Here is an 18,653-nt window from a genome sequence, read left to right as displayed (position 1 = left end):
CAGAGCTCCCACAGCCCCTGTACACTGACTCCAGCACAGAGCTCCCACAGCCCCTGTACACTGACTCCAGCACAGAGCTCCCACAGCCCCTGTACACTGACTCCAGCACAGAGCTCCCACAGCCCCAGTACACTGACTCCAGCACAGAGCTCCCACAGCCCCAGTACACTGACTCCAGCACAGAGCTCCCACAGCCCCAGTACACAGACTCCAGCACAGAGCTCCCACAGCCTCAGTGCACTGACTCCAGCACAGAGCTCCCACAGCCCCTGTGCACATATTCCAGCACAGAGCTCCCACAGCCCCTGTACACTGACTCCAGCACAGAACTCCCACAGCCCCAGTACACTGACTCCAGCACAGAGTTCCCACAGCCCCAGTGCACTGACTCCAGCACAGAGTTCCCACAGCCCCTGTGCACTGACTCCAGCACAGAGCTCCCACAGCCCCAGTACACTGACTCCAGCACAGAGCTCCCACAGCCCCAGTACACTGACTCCAGCACAGAGCTCCCACAGTCCCTGTACATTGACTCCAGCACAGAGCTCCCACAGCCCCAGTACACTGACTCCAGCACAGAGCTCCCACAGCTCCAGTGCACTGACTCCAGCACAGAGTTCCCACAGCCCCAGTACACTTACTCCAGCACAGAGCTCCCACAGCCCCTGTACACTGACTCCAGCACAGAGCTCCCACAGCCCCAGTACACTTACTCCAGCACAGAGCTCCCACAGCCCCTGTACACTGACTCCAGCACAGAGCTCCCACAGCCCCAGTACACTGACTCCAGCACAGAGCTCCCACAGCCCCAGTACACTGACTCCAGCACAGAGCTCCCACAGCCCCTGTACACTGACTCCAGCACAGAGCTCCCACAGCCCCAGTGCACTGACTCCAGCACAGAGCTCCCACAGCCCCTGTACACTGACTCCAGTGCAGAGCTCCCACAGCCCCAGTGCACTGACTCCAGCACAGAGTTCCCACAGCCCCTGTACACTGACTCCAGCACAGAGCTCCCACAGCCCCTGTACACTGACTCCAGCACAGAGCTCCCACAGCCCCTGTACACTGACTCCAGCACAGAGCTCCCACAGCCCCTGTACACTGACTCCAGCACAGAGCTCCCACAGCCCCTGTACACTGACTCCAGCACAGAGCTCCCACAGCCCCAGTACACTGACTCCAGCACAGAGCTCCCACAGCCCCTGTACACTGACTCCAGCACAGAGCTCCCACAGCCCCAGTACACTGACTCCAGCACAGAGCTCCCATAGCCCCAGTACACTGACTCCAGCACAGAGCTCCCACAGCCCCAGTACACTGACTCCAGCACAGAGCTCCCACAGCCCCTGTACACTGACTCCAGCACAGAGCTCCCACAGCCCCTGTGCACTGACTCCAGCACAGAGCTCCCACAGCCCCAGTACACAGACTCCAGCACAGAGCTCCCACAGCCCCTGTACACTGACTCCAGCACAGAACTCCCACAGCCCCAGGACACTGACTCCAGCACAGAACTCCCACAGCCCCAGTACACTGACTCCAGCTCAGAGCTCCCACAGTCCCTGTGCACTGACTCCAGCACAGAGCTCCTACAGCCCCAGTAAACTGACTCCAGCACAGAGCTCCCACAGCCCCTGTACACTGACTCCAGCACAGAGCTCCCACAGCCCCTGTGCACTGACTCCAGCACAGAGCTCCCACAGCCCCTGTACACTGACTCCAGCACAGAACTCCCACAGCCTCAGTGCACTGACTCCAGCACAGAGCTCCCACAGGCCCAGTGCACTGACTCCAGCACAGAGCTCCCACAGCCCCTGTGCACTGACTCCAGCACAGAGCTCCCACAGCCCCTGTACACTGACTCCAGCACAGAGCTCCCACAGCCCCAGTACACTGACTCCAGCACAGAGTTCCCACAGCCCCAGTACACAGACTCCAGCACAGAGCTCCCACAGCCCCTGTACACTGACTCCAGCACAGAGCTCCCACAGCCCCTGTACACTGACTCCAGCACAGAGCTCCCACAGCCCCAGTACACTGACTCCAGCACAGAGTTCCCACAGCCCCAGTACACAGACTCCAGCACAGAGCTCCCACAGCCCCTGTACACTGACTCCAGCACAGAACTCCCACAGCCCCAGGACACTGACTCCAGCACAGAACTCCCACAGCCCCAGTACACTGACTCCAGCTCAGAGCTCCCACAGTCCCTGTGCACTGACTCCAGCACAGAGCTCCCACAGCCCCTGTACACTGACTCCAGCACAGAGCTCCCACAGCCCCTGTACACTGACTCCAGCACAGAGCTCCCACAGCCCCTGTACATTGACTCCAGCACAGAGCTCCCACAGCCCCAGTACACTGACTCCAGCACAGAGCTCCCACAGCCCCTGTGCACTGACTCCAGCACAGAGCTCCCACAGCCCCTGTACACTGATTCCAGCACAGAGCTCCCACAGACCCTGTACACTGACTCCAGCACAGAGCTCCCACAGCCCCTGTACACTGACTCCAGCACAGAGCTCCCACAGCCCCTGTACACTGACTCCAGCACAGAGAAAGGGAAGTTAGATTATGAAAAGAAATTAGCAAAAAATATAAAAACAGATAGCAAGAGTTTCTATCGTTATATAAAAAGAAAAAGGGTGGCTAAGGCAAACATAGGTCCCTTAGAGGATGAGACCGGGAAATTCATGGTGGGAAACATGGAGATGGCAAAAATGCTGAACAAATATTTTGTTTCAGTCTTTACAGTAGAGGACACTAAGAATATCCCAACACTGGACAAACAGGGGACTCTCGGGGGGGAGGAGCTAAATACGATTAAAATCACTCAAGAGATGGTACTCAGTAAAATAATGGGACTCAAGGCGGATAAATCCCCTGGACCTGATGGCTTCCATCCTTGGGTCTTGAGGGAAGTGGCAGTAGGGATTGTGGATGCTTTGGTGATAGTTTTCCAAAATTCCCTGGACTCAGGAGAGGTCCCGGCAGATTGGAAAACTGCCAATGTAACACCGTTATTTAAAAAGGGTAGTAGGCAGAAGGCTGGAAATTATAGGCCAGTTAGCTTAACATCTGTGGTGGGTAAAATTTTGGAGTCTATTATTAAGGAGACAGTAACGGAACATTTAGATAAGCATAATTTAATAGGACAAAGTCAGCATGGCTTTATGAAGGGGAAGTCATGTCTGACAAATTTGCTTGAGTTCTTCGAGGATATAACGTATAGGGTGGATAAAGGGGAACCAGTGGACATAGTGTATTTAGACTTCCAGAAGGCATTCGACAAGGTGCCACATAAAAGATTATTACTTAAGATAAAAAATCACGGGATTGGGGGTAATATTCTGGCATGGGTGGAGGATTGGTTATCGAACAGGAAGCAGAGAGTTGGGATAAATGGTTCATTTTCGGACTGGCAACCAGTAACCAGTGGTGTTCCACAGGGGTCGGTGCTGGGTCCCCAACTCTTTACAATCTATATTAACGATTTGGAGGAGGGGACCGAGTGCAACATATCAAAATTTGCAGATGATACAAAGATGGGAGGGAAAGTAGAGAGTGAGGAGGACATAAAAAACCTGCAAGGGGATATAGACAGGCTGGGTGAGTGGGCGGAGATTTGGCAGATGCAATATAATATTGGAAAATGTGAGGTTATGCACTTTGGCAGGAAAAATCAGAGAGCAAGTTATTTTCTTAATGGCGAGAGACTGGAAAGTACTGCAGTACAAAGGGATCTGGGGGTCCTAGTGCAAGAAAATCAAAAAGTTGGTATGCAGGTGCAGCAGGTGATCAAGAAGGCCAACGGAATGTTGGCTTTTATTGCTAGGGGGATAGAATATAAAAACAGGGAGGTATTGCTGCAGTTATATAAGGTATTGGTGAGACCGCACCTGGAATACTGCATACAGTTTTGGTCTCCATACTTAAGAAAAGACATACTTGCTCTCGAGGCAGTACAAAGAAGGTTCACTCGGTTAATCCCGGGGATGAGGGGGCGGACATATGAGGAGAGGTTGAGTAGATTGGGACTCTACTCATTGGAGTTCAGAAGAATGAGAGGCGATCTTATTGAAACATATAAGATTGTGAAGGGTCTTGATCGGGTGGATGCAGTAAGGATGTTCCCAAAGATGGGTGAAACTAGAACTAGGGGGCATAATCTTAGAATAAGGGGCTGCTCTTTCAAAACTGAGATGAGGAGAAACTTCTTCACTCAGAGGGTGGTAGGTCTGTGGAATTTGCTGCCCCAGGAAGCTGTGGAAGCTACATCATTAGATAAATTTAAAACAGAAATAGACAGTTTCCTAGAAGTAAAGGGAATTAGGGGTTATGGGGAGCGGGCAGGAAATTGGACATGAAGCTGAGTTCGGATCGGTCAATGCCCTGTGGGTGGCGGAGAGGGCCCAGGGGCTATGTGGCCGGGTCCTGCTCCGACTTCTTGTGTTCTTTAGATTTGTGGTTGGGATCAGATCAGCCATGATCTTATTGAATGGCGGAGCAGGCTCGAGGGGCCGATTGGCCTACTCCTGCTCCAATTTCTTATGTTCTTATGTTCTTATGTTCTTACACTGACTCCAGCACAGAGCTCCCACAGCCCCTGTACACTGACTCCAGCACAGAGCTCCCACAGCCCCAGTACACTGACTCCAGCACAGAGCTCCCACAGCTCCAGTGCACAGACTCCAGCACAGAGCTCCCACAGCCCCTGTACACTGACTCCAGCACAGAGCTCCCACAGCCCCAGGACACTGACTCCAGCACAGAGCTCCCACAGCCCCTGTACACTGACTCCAGCACAGAGCTCCCACAGCCCCAGTACACTGACTCCAGCACAGAGCTCCCACAGCCCCTGTACACTGACTCCAGCACAGAGCTCCCACAGCCCCAGTGCACTGACTCCAGCACAGAGCTCCCACAGCCCCTGTACACTGACTCCAGCACAGAGCTCCCACAGCCCCTGTACACTGACTCCAGCACAGAGCTCCCACAGCCCCAGTGCACTGACTCCAGCACAGAGCTCCCACAGCCCCTGTACACTGACTCCAGCACAGAGTTCCCACAGCCCCAGTACACTGACTCCAGCACAGAGTTCCCACAGCCCCTGTACACTGACTCCAGCACAGAGTTCCCACAGCCCCTGTACACTGACTCCAGCACAGAGCTCCCACAGCCCCAGTACACTGACTCCAGCACAGAGCTCCCACAGCCCCTGTACACTGACTCCAGTACAGAGCTCCCACAGGCCCAGTGCACTGACTCCAGCACAGAGTTCCCACAGCCCCAGCACACAGACTCCAGCACAGAGCTCCCACAGCTCCAGTGCACTGACTCCAGCACAGAGCTCCCACAGCCCCAGTGCTCTGACTCCAGCACAGAGCTCCCACAGCCCCAGTACACTGACTCCAGCACAGAGCTCCCACAGCCCCTGTACACTGACTCCAGCACAGAGCTCCCACAGCCCCAGTACACTGACTCCAGCACAGAGCTCCCACAGCTCCAGTGCACTGACTCCAGCACAGAGCTCCCACAGCCCCAGTGCTCTGACTCCAGCACAGAGCTCCCACAGCCCCAGTACACTGACTCCAGCACAGAGCTCCCACAGCCCCTGTACACTGACTCCAGCACAGAGCTCCCACAGCCCCAGTACACTGACTCCAGCACAGAGCTCCCACAGCCCCAGCACACAGACTCCAGCACAGAGCTCCCACAGCCCCAGTCCACTGACTCCAGCACAGAGCTCCCACAGCCCCTGTACACTGACTCCAGCACAGAGCTCGCACAGCCCCTGTACACTGACTCCAGCATCGAGCTCCCACAGCCCCTGTACACTGACTCCAGCACAGAGCTCCCACAGCCCCAGTACACTGACTCCAGCACAGAGCTCCCACAGCCCCTGTCCACTGACTCCAGTTTCACAGCCCTGCCAGGTTACAAGCAAAGACATCACAAAGCACGGGGATCCCCAGTAGATAAAGGAATGAAGCACCCTAAAGGACACCACCCAAAAGGGCGAACAGAAGCAGCTCGAGTCCAGCTGGTTCTCTGTCTCATGCCCAGGTCCATTCCAAGCAACAGAATCCCCCCACGGTACTGCTGGTGTGACCTGGTATTAACCAACTGTGCAACTGGAAGGGTGGAATCGGGGGGAGGGGAGGGGAGAGGGGAGTGAGAACAGGGTGGGGCGTGTGGGATGGGAAAGTCGAGGTGGGGGAAAGATTGAGTTCACTCTGGGGCAAAGAGCCAAGAATCAAAAAAAAGATAAACAAGACTTTCTGTTCCAGGACCAGAAACAGCCGGTCCTCCGTCGGGGGAAATATCACAAAATTCTACAATGAGGAGCAGACGGGACATTTTGTTGGAGAGAATTTTTAAAAAGTTTCCAAACCAAACACACAAACTGGATTTAAGTCGCTGGGAATCTGATTTACTTCATTTAATTGTATTGCGAAGAGTGAGGCAATAAACTATCACCCTGTTTCTAATTATAATCCATCTATCGTTTATTATAAGCCTTGCACACGCTCTGTAAGTATCACTTTTTTCCAACATGCTATTATTGTCACGCCTAAACCAAACCATGTGTTGTACTCACCTCCCAATAGAGTCATAAAATCATAGAATCATACAGCACAAAAGGAGGCCATTCGTCCCATCGTGTCTGTGCTGGCTCTTTGAAAGAGTTATCCAATCAGTCCCACCCCCCTGCTCTTTCCCCATAGCCCTGTAAATTTTCCCCCTTCAAGTATTTATCCAATTTCCTTTTGAAAGTTATTATTGAATCTGCTTCCACCACCCTTTCAGGCAGTGATTTCCAGATCATAACAACTCACTGCGTAAAAAAATGTTTCCTCATGTCGCCTCTGGTTCTTTTGACAATTATCTTAAGTCTGTATCCTCTGGTTACCGACCTTCCTGCCTCTGGAAACAGTTTCTCCTTATTTACTCTATCAAAACCGTTAATGATTTTGAACACCTCTATCAAATCTCCTCTTAACCTTCTCTGTTGTAAGGAGACCAACTCCAGATTTTCCAGTCTCTCCATATAACTGAAGTATTTCAGCCCTGGTACAATTCTGGTCAATCTCTTCTGCACCCTCTCTAAGGCCTTGACATCCTTCCTAAAGTGTGGGCCCCAGAATTGAACACAATTCTCCAGTGGGGCCTAACCAGTGTTTTATAAAGGTTTAGCATAACTTCCTTGCTTTTATACTCTTTGCCTCTATTAACAAAGCCCAGGATCCAATATGCCTTTTTTAGCAGCCTTTTCATCTAGTCCTGCCACCTTCAAAGATTTGTGTACATATACCCCCAGGTCTCTCTGTTCCTGCACTCCCTTTAAAATTGTACCATTTAGTTTATATTGCCTCTCCTCATTCTTCCTACCAAAATATATCACTTCACACTTCTCTGTTATCGGCCATCTGCCATGTATCTGCCCATTTCACCAGTCTGTGTCCCCCTGAAGTCTGTTACTATCCTCCACATTGTTTACTACATTTCCAAGTTTAGTGTCAGCTGCAGATTTAGAAATTATACCCTCTATACCCAAGTCCAGGTCATTAATATATATCAAAACGAGCAGTGGTCCTAATACTGACCCCTGGGGAACACCACTGTATACTTCACACCTGACTGAAAAACAACCGTTCACCACTACTCTCTGCTTTCTGTCCCTCAGCCAATTTTGTTTTCCACGCTGTCACTGTCCTTTTAATCCTATGGGCTTCAAGTTTGCTAACAAGTCTATTTTGTGGCACTTTATCAAACGCCTTTTGAAAGTCCATATACACAACATCAACCGCACTACCCTCATCGATCCTCTCTGTTACTTCTGTTACAATGAGTCCTCCCAGCTCCTCCTTCAGGAACGGATTCAACATTTCTCTCCACATTCACAATAGTTCCCTCGTTAACCCTCCCCCAATTCCCCCGCCCCACCCCCCCAGCTGTGAGCTCGGAGCCACTATTCCCCCTCCCCCCTCCACTCCCTAAGGTGGCCTTTTCCCTCATTCCAGTACTGAGCATCAGGAGAGTGGCCTTGGCTCCATGGGAGAGGCACCTGGTGTCCTCTCAGGATGCTCGCCCACCACCCACTCCGCCCGTGCCCGTGTCAGTGCCACACAGCTAGCTGGGCCCAACTGCCCCCCCAGCCCAGGCCGGGATGCTGCAGTCTGTAGCCGGGCCCTCAAGGCCCAGAGCTGCTCGAGGTTGCCCAGCACGGCCACCTGAAGTGTCCCCAGTGGAAGCTCAGGAGCCTCCCACCTCCTGTAGCCACTGGGGAAACACTTCATACGAGCACTAGGACAGGGAAATAAGCACTGAAGACAGGCACTAAAGGGTTACACAAGGATCATTCATAATTATTGCCGTTAACTGTTATTCTAATCTGAAGTGAGTTGTTGAAGAAAAGTTTCAGTTTTCTGGATTTGGTGTTGGTGTAAATAACTATAGTCAGTTGAAACATAGAAACATAGAAAATAGGAGCAGGAGTAGGCCATTCGGCCCTTTGAGCTGCTCCACCGTTCAATATGATCATGGCTGATCCTCTATCTCAATACCATATTCCCGCTCTCTCCCCATACCCCTTGATGCCTTTTGTGTCTAGAAATCTATCCAGCTCCTTCTTAAATATATTAGTGACTTGGCCTCCACAGCCTTCTGTGGTAGAGAATTCCACAGGTTCACCACCCTCTGAGTGAAGAAATTTCTCCTCATCTCAGTCCTAAATGTCCTACCCCGTATCCTGAGACTGTGACCCCTCGTTCTAGACTCCCCCAGTCAGGGGAGACATCCTCCCTGCATCCAGTCTGTCTAGCCCTGTCAGAATTTTATACGTTTCAATGAGATCCCCTCTCATTCTTCTAAACTCGAGTGAATACAGGCCGAGTCGACCCAATCTCTCCTCATACGACAGTCCTGCCATCCCAGGGATCAGTCTGGTGAACCTTCGCTGCACTCCCTCTATGGCAAGTATATCCTTTCTTAGGTAAGGAGACCAAAACTGCACACAATACTCCAGGTGTGGTCTCACCAAGGTCCTGTATAACTGCAGTAAGACATCCTTGCTCCTGTACTCAAATCCTCTTGCAATGAAGGCCAACATACCATTTGCCTTCCTAACTGCTTGCTGCACCTACATGTTTGCTTTCAGTGACTGGTGTACAAGGACACCCAGGTCCCTTTGTACATCAACATTTCCCAATCTATCACCATTTAAATAATACTCTGCCTTTCTGTTTTTCCTTCCCAAGTGGATAACTTCACATTTATCCACATTATACTGCATCTGCCATGTATTTGCCCACTCACCCAACTTGTCTAAATCGCCTTGAAGCCTCTTTGCATCCTCCTCACAACTCACAATCCCAACTAGTTTTGTGTTGTCAGCAAACTTGGAAATATTACATTTGGTTCCATCATCCAAATCATTGATATATATTGTGAATAGCTGGGGCCCAAGCACTGATCCCTGCGGTACCCCACTAGTCACCGCCTGCCACACCGAAAAAGACCCATTTATTCCTACTCTCTGTTTCCTGTCTGTTAACCAATTTTCAATCCATGCCAGTATATTACCCCCAATCCCATGTGCTTTAATTTTGCACAGTAACCTCTTATGTGGGACTTTATCAAAGGCCTTCTGAAAATCCAAATAAACCACATCGACTGGTTCTCCCTTACCTATTCTACCAGTTACATCCTCAAAAAACTCCAGTAGGTTTGTCAAACATGATTTCCCTTTCATAAATCCATGTTGACTTTGTCTAATCCCGTTGATATTTTCTAAGTGCCCTGTTATCACATCCTTTATAATAGCATTTTCCCTACTACTGATGTTAGGCTAACTGGTCTGTAGTTCCCTGTTTTCTCTCCCTCCTTTTTTAAATATTGGGATTACATTTGCCACCCTCCAATCTGCAGGAACTGTTTCATAATCTATAGAATTTTGGAAGATGACAACCAATGCATCCACTATTTCCATGGCTACCTCTTTTAGTACTCTGGGATGCAGATTATCAGGCCCTGGGGATTTATCGGCTTTCAGTCCCATTAATTTCTCCAGCACTTTTTTTTACTAATACTAATTTCCTTTAATTCCTCCTTCTCACTCGTCCCTTGGTTCCTTCGCATTCCTGGGAAGTTATTTGTGTCCTCTTCCGTGAAGACAGAACCAAAGTATTTGTTTAACTGCTCTGCCATTTCCTTGTTCCCCATTATAAATTCTCCCGTTTCTGACTATAAAGGTAAGACCCATGAGGCTGGACTGAAGGAAGGTAATCGGATGGTGGTAGTAAGGACGGTGATAAGGATTGTGGGACTGCTGTGTGTATTGGGGATGGGAGGGATGGTTCAGGTGAGCTACTTGGATCAGTTGTTTTCTGAGAGCTCAGGCAGCTAGAGGCGCTGGCGGTCAATGCTTCTCCTGCTCCTCTTCCTCCTCGTCCTCCTGCTTCTCTACCTCCTGCTGCTCCTCTTCTCCCTGCTACCCTTCCTCCTCTTCCTCTTCCTCCTGCTCCTCCTCTTCCTCCTGCTCCTCCTCTTCCTCCTGCTCCTCCTCTTCCTCCTGCTCCTGCTCTTCCTCCTTCTTGCCCTCTTCCTCTTCTTTCTCCTTCTCCTCTTCCTCTTCCTCCACTTGTTGCTGCCCAGGAGATGGTAAGGGCTGGTCCCTCATGATGGTGAAGTTGTGGAGCATACAGCAGACAACCACAAATCTGGATACCCTCTCAGGGCTGTACTGCAAAGCCCCTCCGGAATGGTCCAGGCAGCGGAAGCGCTCGATGATGTTCCTCGTTGTCGGTCAGCTCTGCAGCTGTGCCCGGGTCTCTGACAGGAGTCATGAGCCTTGTCTGGAGGGGATATTCCTTGTCACCCAGTAGCCAGTCTGTAACTCGAGGGTCTGACTGGGACAAAGGCAGCACAGAGGAGTGGCGCAGGATGAGTGAGTCATGACTGCTGCCAGGATACCGGGCACAGACCTGCGTGATGGTCACAACCCAGCTGTACGTTGAGGGAGTGGAATCCTTTTCTATTGATAAAGATGCCAGGATGGTGATGGGGAGCATGCAAGGCAATGTGGGTGCAGTCAATGGCACCTCGCACACTGGGGAAGCCTGCTGTGCGGGTGAAGCCTAGTGTTCTCTCGTCCTGCTTTGCTTCGTCCATGGGGAAGGAGGTGCAGGTGTCCCTCCTGGTGTGGAGCCTCGGTGACCTCCCTGATACAGCAGTGCACTGGGAGATGTCACTGATGTCAACTGCTGCAGCCTGGAAGGAGCCCATGGCATGAAAGTTCAGGGCCACGGTGACCTTGACAGCCGCAGGCAGTGCCGTGCGATGCTCATGTTGTGGCTGCAGCAGCGATAAAGCTCAGTGATAGACTCCCTGGTGAAGCAAAGGCATCTCACACACTGCTCCTCAGTGAAGTTCATGTATGAGAAGTGCTCCCTGGAGATCCGCCCTGCCCTCCTCCTCCCTCTGCTCCCAGCTGCTCCTACACTCTCCTGTCTTCCCTTCTGCTCCCCCTCGTCCTCCAGCCCCAAAAGCAGCCCTCCCGGACCTCCCATGACTGGAATAAACTCTCTCCAGAGCAGACAAAAGTAGTCCAGAAATCTTCATTAATTTGTGGTCTGGTCCGATTTCTAGGCCACAGCTCCTTCTATGATCCCGACTGATGGAAAGGATAAGAGAAAGAGAACGAAACTAAGGAAAGGGCCAGCAGGAGGTGTGAGAAGTTGTTTGCGGAGCATCTGCTGGTGTCAGGGTTCGAGGTGCATGCTTTTCTCAGTGAGGAGTTCCTCGAACTAGTTGTACGTTCTATTTTCTCACCTTCTCTCCTGGAGTTTCTGGCTCACACTGAGCTACAGATTCACAGGGTCAACATCCCTCTGCAACCTTACGTGAGAGCCTGGACAGTCAGTGTCAGCATGCTATTCCCCCATGAATGGCATCGCAGCTTGGCCAATCTGATCCTCACACTCTGTCCACATCCACACCTCTCCCGGCAGGGGGTCACTCAGTGTCCAGGGGGCCGGGACCATGCCCAAAATGTCCCCCTCTCTAGCCTAGGGGCGCACCGAGTCCAATTATCCCACACCCTACCGTTTCCCGAACTGAGATTAGCCGACTCAGCGTCTCCGGCGATCGTACCTGTGATCTTGTGGTCTCATGTCATATTTGCCTCCGAGTCAGAAAGTTGTGGGTTCAAGTCCCACTCCAGGATTTGAGCACATAATCCAGGTTGGCATTCCAGGGAGGGAGTGCAGCACTGTCGGAGGTGCCGTCTTTGGGATGAGATGTTAAACCGAGGCGCCTCCGACAGTGCGGCACTCCCTCAGTACTGCACTGGAGTGTCAGATTGGATGATGTGCTCAAGTCTGTGGGAGTGGGGCTCGAACCCGTGACCTTCTGACTCGGAGGCGAGAGTGCATCGCAGGAACGTCAGGAATTTAATAACTGCCTGTTTTTGCAGATAAAACTCGAACAAGACAGATTGGGTGAAAGCATTCCAGTTATTTTTGAAATCAACTCCATCTGCTTAAATAAAAATGTTTTTTTTTTTGCTGATGACTTTGTGTGGGTGGAGATTTCACAGCAGTCTGTCCGCCTGGGACTGACACATGCTTCCTATTACTGATCTGGCTCCACTCCCCGTCGCAGCGTTCACTGGTGAAGGGAGCTGCCATTTTGTACACTCGCAACTCCCAGCTGAAAAGAAGTGAACAGGCTGTGGAACATTCTAGAAGGTTCTCCCCAGGCACACTGATGAAACACAATATTATTCACACGCTGGGGTGCCCACCGGGTGCTCGAGCATTTGTTATGGCCCAATAATTTGGGAGTAGCAGAGGCTCGAAGGCTTGGCTGGGACTCGATTTTCTTTGATTGTTGTAACTTTCTGGGAATGTTGGTGCACCGCAGGAACACTTTGTTTACTGTAAAGTCTAGTGTTTAGGTTCATTCACTTCCTCAGAGTGTGTCCTTCTCAGAGTAGAAGTGATTGGGAATAGATTGAAGGGAGGGGCCCTCTCTCCCACCCACCCTAACCCGACCTAAAGTGTTCATAGGTGAACTGGCGCTGTACTGGAAGGAAAGAAAGAAAGACTTGTATTTATGTAATGCCTTTCATGACCTTAAGACGTCCCAAAGCGCTTTACGGCCAACAAAGTACCTTTTAAAGTGTAGTCACTGTTGTAATGTAAGAAATGAGGCAGCCATTTTGTGCACAGCAAGATCCCACAAACAGCAATCTGATAATGACCAGATAATCTGTTTTAGTGATGTTGGTTGAGGGATAAATATTGGCCAGGACACCAGGAGAACGTCTCTGCTCTTCTTCGAAATAGTGTTGTGGGCTCTTCTACGTTTCCCCTTGTGGGAGAGACTAGAACTAGGGGCCATAGTTTAAAAATAAGGGGTCTCCTGTTTAAGATGGAGATGAGGAGAATATTTTCTCTCAGAGGGTCGTGAGTCTGTGGAACTCCCTTCCCCAGAGAGCGGTGGAGGCAGGGTCATTGAATATTTTTAAGGCTGCGTTCGATAGATTTCTGATTAACAAGGGAGTCAAAGGTTATAGTAGGTAGACGGGAAAGTAGGATTGAGGTCGCAATCAGATCAGCCATGATCTTATCAAATGGCAGAGCAGGAGCGAGGGGTCGAATGCCCTACTCCTGCTCTTAATTCGTATGTCCGTATACTTGAGAGGGCAGACGAGGCCTCAGTTTAACGTCTCATCCGAAAGACGGCACCTCCGACAGTGCAGCACTCCCTCAGTACTACACTGGAGTGTCGGCCTGGATTGTGTGCCCAAGTCTCTGGAGTGAGACTTGAACCTAAGACCCTCTGACTCAGAGAGTGATACCAATTGACCCATAGCTGACTTTTAATTGAAATAAAAGGGTATTTGTTAATCTTGTGGAAGATACTTTCCATTCACACCGCAGGTGAAGGTGTGAGATCCTCATCACAGGGGGCCTGACCTTTGGAAATTATATTTTACCACAAACAGGAATTGAAGGAGTTGGGAATGAGCCTGAACTGTAACCACCGTTGATAGGATTAATAATTAGGGGTTACCCTGATGGCTTAGTAGGGTATTGGTAGGGTATTGGGGTAGAGGGGACTGGGAGGGTCCAGCTTTAATTACTGAGGTAACTAATCTGAGCCAGTGCAGTAGGAGGGGTCATTGAATTAGATATCGATGCCATTGGCTTAAACAAGCAGCCTGGGACCCCACTCCTGATCACTATCCAGTGATACCCCCCCCCCCGGTTTGAATGTGCAGGTATTCGGGCATCAGGTGGGAACAAGCTCAGGCTTCATTCTGATGCCCTTCACAGTCAAATAGCCTGTTGACGCTCGATGTAAAAAACAAATTATAATCGTTAACACAAGAGAACTACTGAACAGATTTCTCTCTTCAGGCTGTTCAGCATTTTCCCTGAGCAAACCCTATCCCTCGTGAACAGGGAAACAGTTTCTCATGAGTTCCGCTCTCACAGGAGTTAATGTGACCTGGGTCAAATGATGAACCCAGCTGTGGTAAAGAGGCTATTGGAATTTAGGTGGGATTCCCACCGATCTCCAGCCTATCTGCAAAGGTGGAAATATCAAACAAAGACCAGAGTTGTACAGGTTAAATTAATTGTGGTATTTATTTACAAATTAAACACCAAGGAAGCATAAGAAGAAAAAAAGGTTAGAATTACAATTTATTCAGTATACAGACCATAATAAAATATTAGATTCCATGCAACATTGAGAGCCCATTAGATTACCAGGATGTTACAATATCTTTCACAGTTTTAAACAGACTGGGGCACTGACTGGGATCTGTTGGATGTTTTCTAACTGTAGCAGCAGGGAAGAGTTTGAAACCATATTTTTCTTGGTTGTCAGAATCGCATTTCAAAACGGACAAGCCTGTTTATACTTATGATGTGGAGATGCCGGTGATGGACTGGGGTTGACAAATGTAAGGAATCTTACAACACCAGGTTATAGTCCAACAGTTTTATTTGAAAATCACAAGCTTTCGGAGGCTTTCTCCTCCGTCAGGTGAGTGTGGGATTCCCTTGCGTTAACCTTCAAGGAATCCCACACTTCACCTGACGAAGGAGAAAGCCTCCGAAAGCTTGTGATTTTCAAATAACCTGGTGTTGTAAGATTCCTTACATTTACACTTAGACAACTGTTGTGTACACATCTGATACCACAAAACTATATGATCCTAGAACGAGAGATCTGTAGAATTCCCACAAGGAATTTTGGGACTGAAATTCCTCGAGTGGTTCATTAGCAGCTGGAATATTATCAGGGGGAACATTGCCTCCTTTCCCACCGTCTCCTCATTTTACGCTGTGCGACCCCCTCTCAGAGGGATTTACATCAAGCGCTGGGAATGCAGAGGCCGAGGGGAGGTGGGATATCCCGGACAGGGGAATAAATGTGTATTCTCAGCTCCTTTAAGGTGCACCTGCAATGTTGAGTTCTGCTTTTCCTCGCTCGTGCTGTGCTGGGAGGAGCTGGGAGATACAGCCAATTCTCGGGGTGGGGGGGGTTGTGATTCAGGGAGACAGCCCAGTGTGACATGCTGAGACGAGAAGGCGAGTCGTGAGGGGCACCGTACTCAGTAAGCTGCAGGCGGGGCAGCCTGGGAAGGGGTGAAGCAGCAGGTCGGTGCAGGGTCCTCACAGATAAGAAGCAAAGTCAACATCCTGAGCAAGTGTGTCAAGATCACTGAATCCTGCACCAACCTCTTAACAGAAACACACAGACTCCTGTACCCTCAGCACCAACCTCCTGCACCCGACCTCCAGCCTCCTGTACCCGCTGTGCCAGCCTCCTGTACCCCAGCTTCCTACATACCCGTTGCCAGCCTCCTGCGCCCCCAGTGCCAGCCTCCTGTGCCCCCAGTGCCAGCCTCCTGTACCCAAGCACCAGCCTCCTGTACCCCAGTGCCAGCCTCCTGCGCCCCCAGCACCAGCCTACTGCGCCCCCAGTGCCAGCCTCCTGTACCCCCAGTGCCAGCCTCCTGTACCCCCAGTGCCAGCCTCCTGTACCCCCAGTGCCAGCCTCCTGTACCCCCAGCACCAGCTTCCTGTACCCCCAGCACCAGCCTCTGTACCCCAGCACCAGCCTCCTGTACCCCCAGTGCCAGCTTCCTGTACCCCCAGTGCCAGCTTCCTGTACCCCCAGTGCCAGCCTCCTGTACCCCCAGCACCAGCCTCTGTACCTCCAGCACCAGCCTCCTGTACCCCCAGTGCCAGCCTCCTGTACCCCAGCACCAGCCTCTGTACCCCCAGCACCAGCCTCCTGTACCCCCAGTGCCAGCCTCTGTACCCCCAGCACCAGCTTCCTGTACCCCCAGTGCCAGCCTCCTGTACCCCCAGTGCCAGCTTCCTGTACCCCCAGCACCAGCTTCCTGTACCCCCAGCACCAGCCTCCTGTACCCCCAGTGCCAGCCTCCTGTACCCCCAGTGCCAGCCTCCTGTACCCCCAGCACCAGCTTCCTGTACCCCCAGCACCAGCCTCTGCACCCCCAGCACCAGCCTCTGTACCCCCAGCGCCAGCCTCCTGTACCCCACTGCCAGCCTCCTGTACCCCAGTGCCAGCCTCATGTACCCTCAGTGCCTGCCTCCTGTACCCTCAGTGCCAGCCTCCTGCACCCCAGTGCCAGCCTCCTGCACCCTCAGTGCCAGCCTCCTGCACTCCAGTGCCAGCCTCCTGTACCCTCAGTGCCAGCCTCCTGTACCCTCAGTGCCAGCCTCCTGTACCCTCAGTGCCAGCCTCCTGTACCCTCAGTGCCAGCCTCCTGTACCCTCAGTGCCAGCCTCCTGTACCCTCAGTGCCAGCCTCCTGTACCCCAGTGCCAGCCTCCTGTACCCTCAGTGCCAGCCTCCTGTACCCCCAGTGCCAGCTTCCCGTACCCCCTAAGTTGCAATATCTGTTTCTTGGCCTGAATCCGAACACTGTGAATTGCCGCACTACACAGTGCAGCCCGTTCTGTATGAGCTGAGGTAACCTTGCTGTCATGTGTGACAAACCTGGGCTCCATTCTTAACCCTTTCACCAATGTCCCACACCCCAGCACTCAATTGAAACGTACTTCGGTGCTCAGTTGAGGTCTCGGTGACTCGCAGTTAATTCCACAGAGAAACAGTCAACAGTTAACGATCTGCTCCCAATCACCACTGGGAGGGTCACTGAAGGGTAACTGGGAGGGTCACTACTGAAGGGTTACTGGGAGGGTCACTACTGAAGGGTTACTGGGAGGGTCACTACTGGAGGGTAACTGGGAGGGTCACTACTGGAGGGTAACTGGGAGGGTCACTGGAGGGTAACTGGGAGGGTCACTACTGGAGGGTAACTGGGAGGGTCACTACTGAAGGGTTACTGGGAGGGTCACTACTGAAGGGTAACTGGGAGGGTCACTACTGAAGGGTTACTGGGAGGGTCACTACTGGAGGGTAACTGGGAGGGTCACTACTGAAGGGTTACTGGGAGGGTCACTACTGAAGGGTTACTGGGAGGGTCACTACTGGAGGGTTACTGGGAGGGTCACTACTGGAGGGTAACTGGGAGGGTCACTACTGAAGGGTAACTGGGAGGGTCACTACTGGAGGGTTACTGGGAGGGTCACTACTGGAGGGTAACTGGGAGGGTCACTACTGGAGGGTAACTGGGAGGGTCACTACTGGAGGGTAACTGGGAGGGTCACTACTGGAGGGTAACTGGGAGGGTCACTACTGGAGGGTTACTGGGAGGGTCCTTCCAAGTTTTGTGTCATCCGCAAATTTTGAAATTGTGCCCTTTGTGTAATACCTCCTTAAACAGTTGTGTAATTCCCCTTAAATAATCGTGTAATGCTCAGAATAAGAAATGAGCAGGATATGAGTGTTGTGACTGTGAGGTTATACGAGGTGATTGAAGATGCTGTGTTCCGAGACACCGCACTGTGAGGCAGACTCATTCACACCTCACTGGATACCCACTAACTCAGTGAGCAGTGGTGCACGGACCATAAGTTCTTCGTACTTGTCAATGAACAACCGAAGGCGAGAGAGGTAGGTGTCCTCATTGTAAGGGATGTCATGTTGTTTGAAATACTTCAATACAATGGGCTTCACCTGTAGACGTTCAGACCGGACAGCGAATCATTATCCATCATTCTTGTTATAAGAAAAGTCAATGCAAGAAATGCCACTGATTCCATCACAGCCCCTTCCTCTATTACCCTAACTCTCCCATCACAGCCCCTCCCTCTATTACCCTAACTCTCCATCACAGCCCCTCCCTCTATTACCCTAACTCTCCATCACAGCCCCTCCCTCTATTACCCTAACTCTCCCATCACAGCCCCTCCCTCTATTACCCTAACTCTCCATCGAGGCCCCTCCCTCTATTACCCTAACTCTCCATCGGGGCCCCTCCCTCTATTACCCTAACTCTCCCATCACAGCCCCTCCCTCTATTACCCTAACTCTCCCATCACAGCCCCTCCCTCTATTACCCTAACTCTCCATCGGGGCCCCTCCCTCTATTACCCTAACTCTCCATCACAGCCCCTCCCTCTATTACCCTAACTCTCCATCGGGGCCCCTCCCTCTATTACCCTAACTCTCCCATCACAGCCCCTCCCTCTATTA

The 18,653-nt window shown here is 51.5% G+C and overlaps 1 protein-coding gene and 1 long non-coding RNA gene across 2 annotated transcripts in view; both read right to left on the bottom strand.

The window, feature by feature from the left end:
• Window positions 1-12,340, bottom strand: part of LOC137341423 (uncharacterized) — a 42,197-nt gene extending 29,857 nt beyond the window's left edge. The window contains exon 1 of the long non-coding RNA XR_010967037.1: window positions 12,157-12,340. This is a non-coding gene — a long non-coding RNA (uncharacterized lncRNA). The remainder of the gene's footprint in view (window positions 1-12,156) is intronic.
• Window positions 12,341-14,641: 2,301 nt separating this feature from the next.
• fads6 (fatty acid desaturase 6) overlaps window positions 14,642-18,653 on the bottom strand; it is a 42,948-nt gene continuing 38,936 nt past the window's right edge. The window contains exon 6 of the mRNA XM_068004411.1: window positions 14,642-18,134. Within this exon, the coding sequence (XP_067860512.1) occupies window positions 17,985-18,134 (150 nt within the window). The 3' untranslated portion in view covers window positions 14,642-17,984. The remainder of the gene's footprint in view (window positions 18,135-18,653) is intronic.

This window comes from Heptranchias perlo, chromosome 23 (genome assembly GCF_035084215.1).
Source record: "Heptranchias perlo isolate sHepPer1 chromosome 23, sHepPer1.hap1, whole genome shotgun sequence".
NCBI lineage: Eukaryota > Metazoa > Chordata > Chondrichthyes > Hexanchiformes > Hexanchidae > Heptranchias > Heptranchias perlo.
The sequence above is the reverse complement of the archived record's forward strand: the minus strand, read 5'-3'. Positions and strand labels throughout refer to the sequence as shown.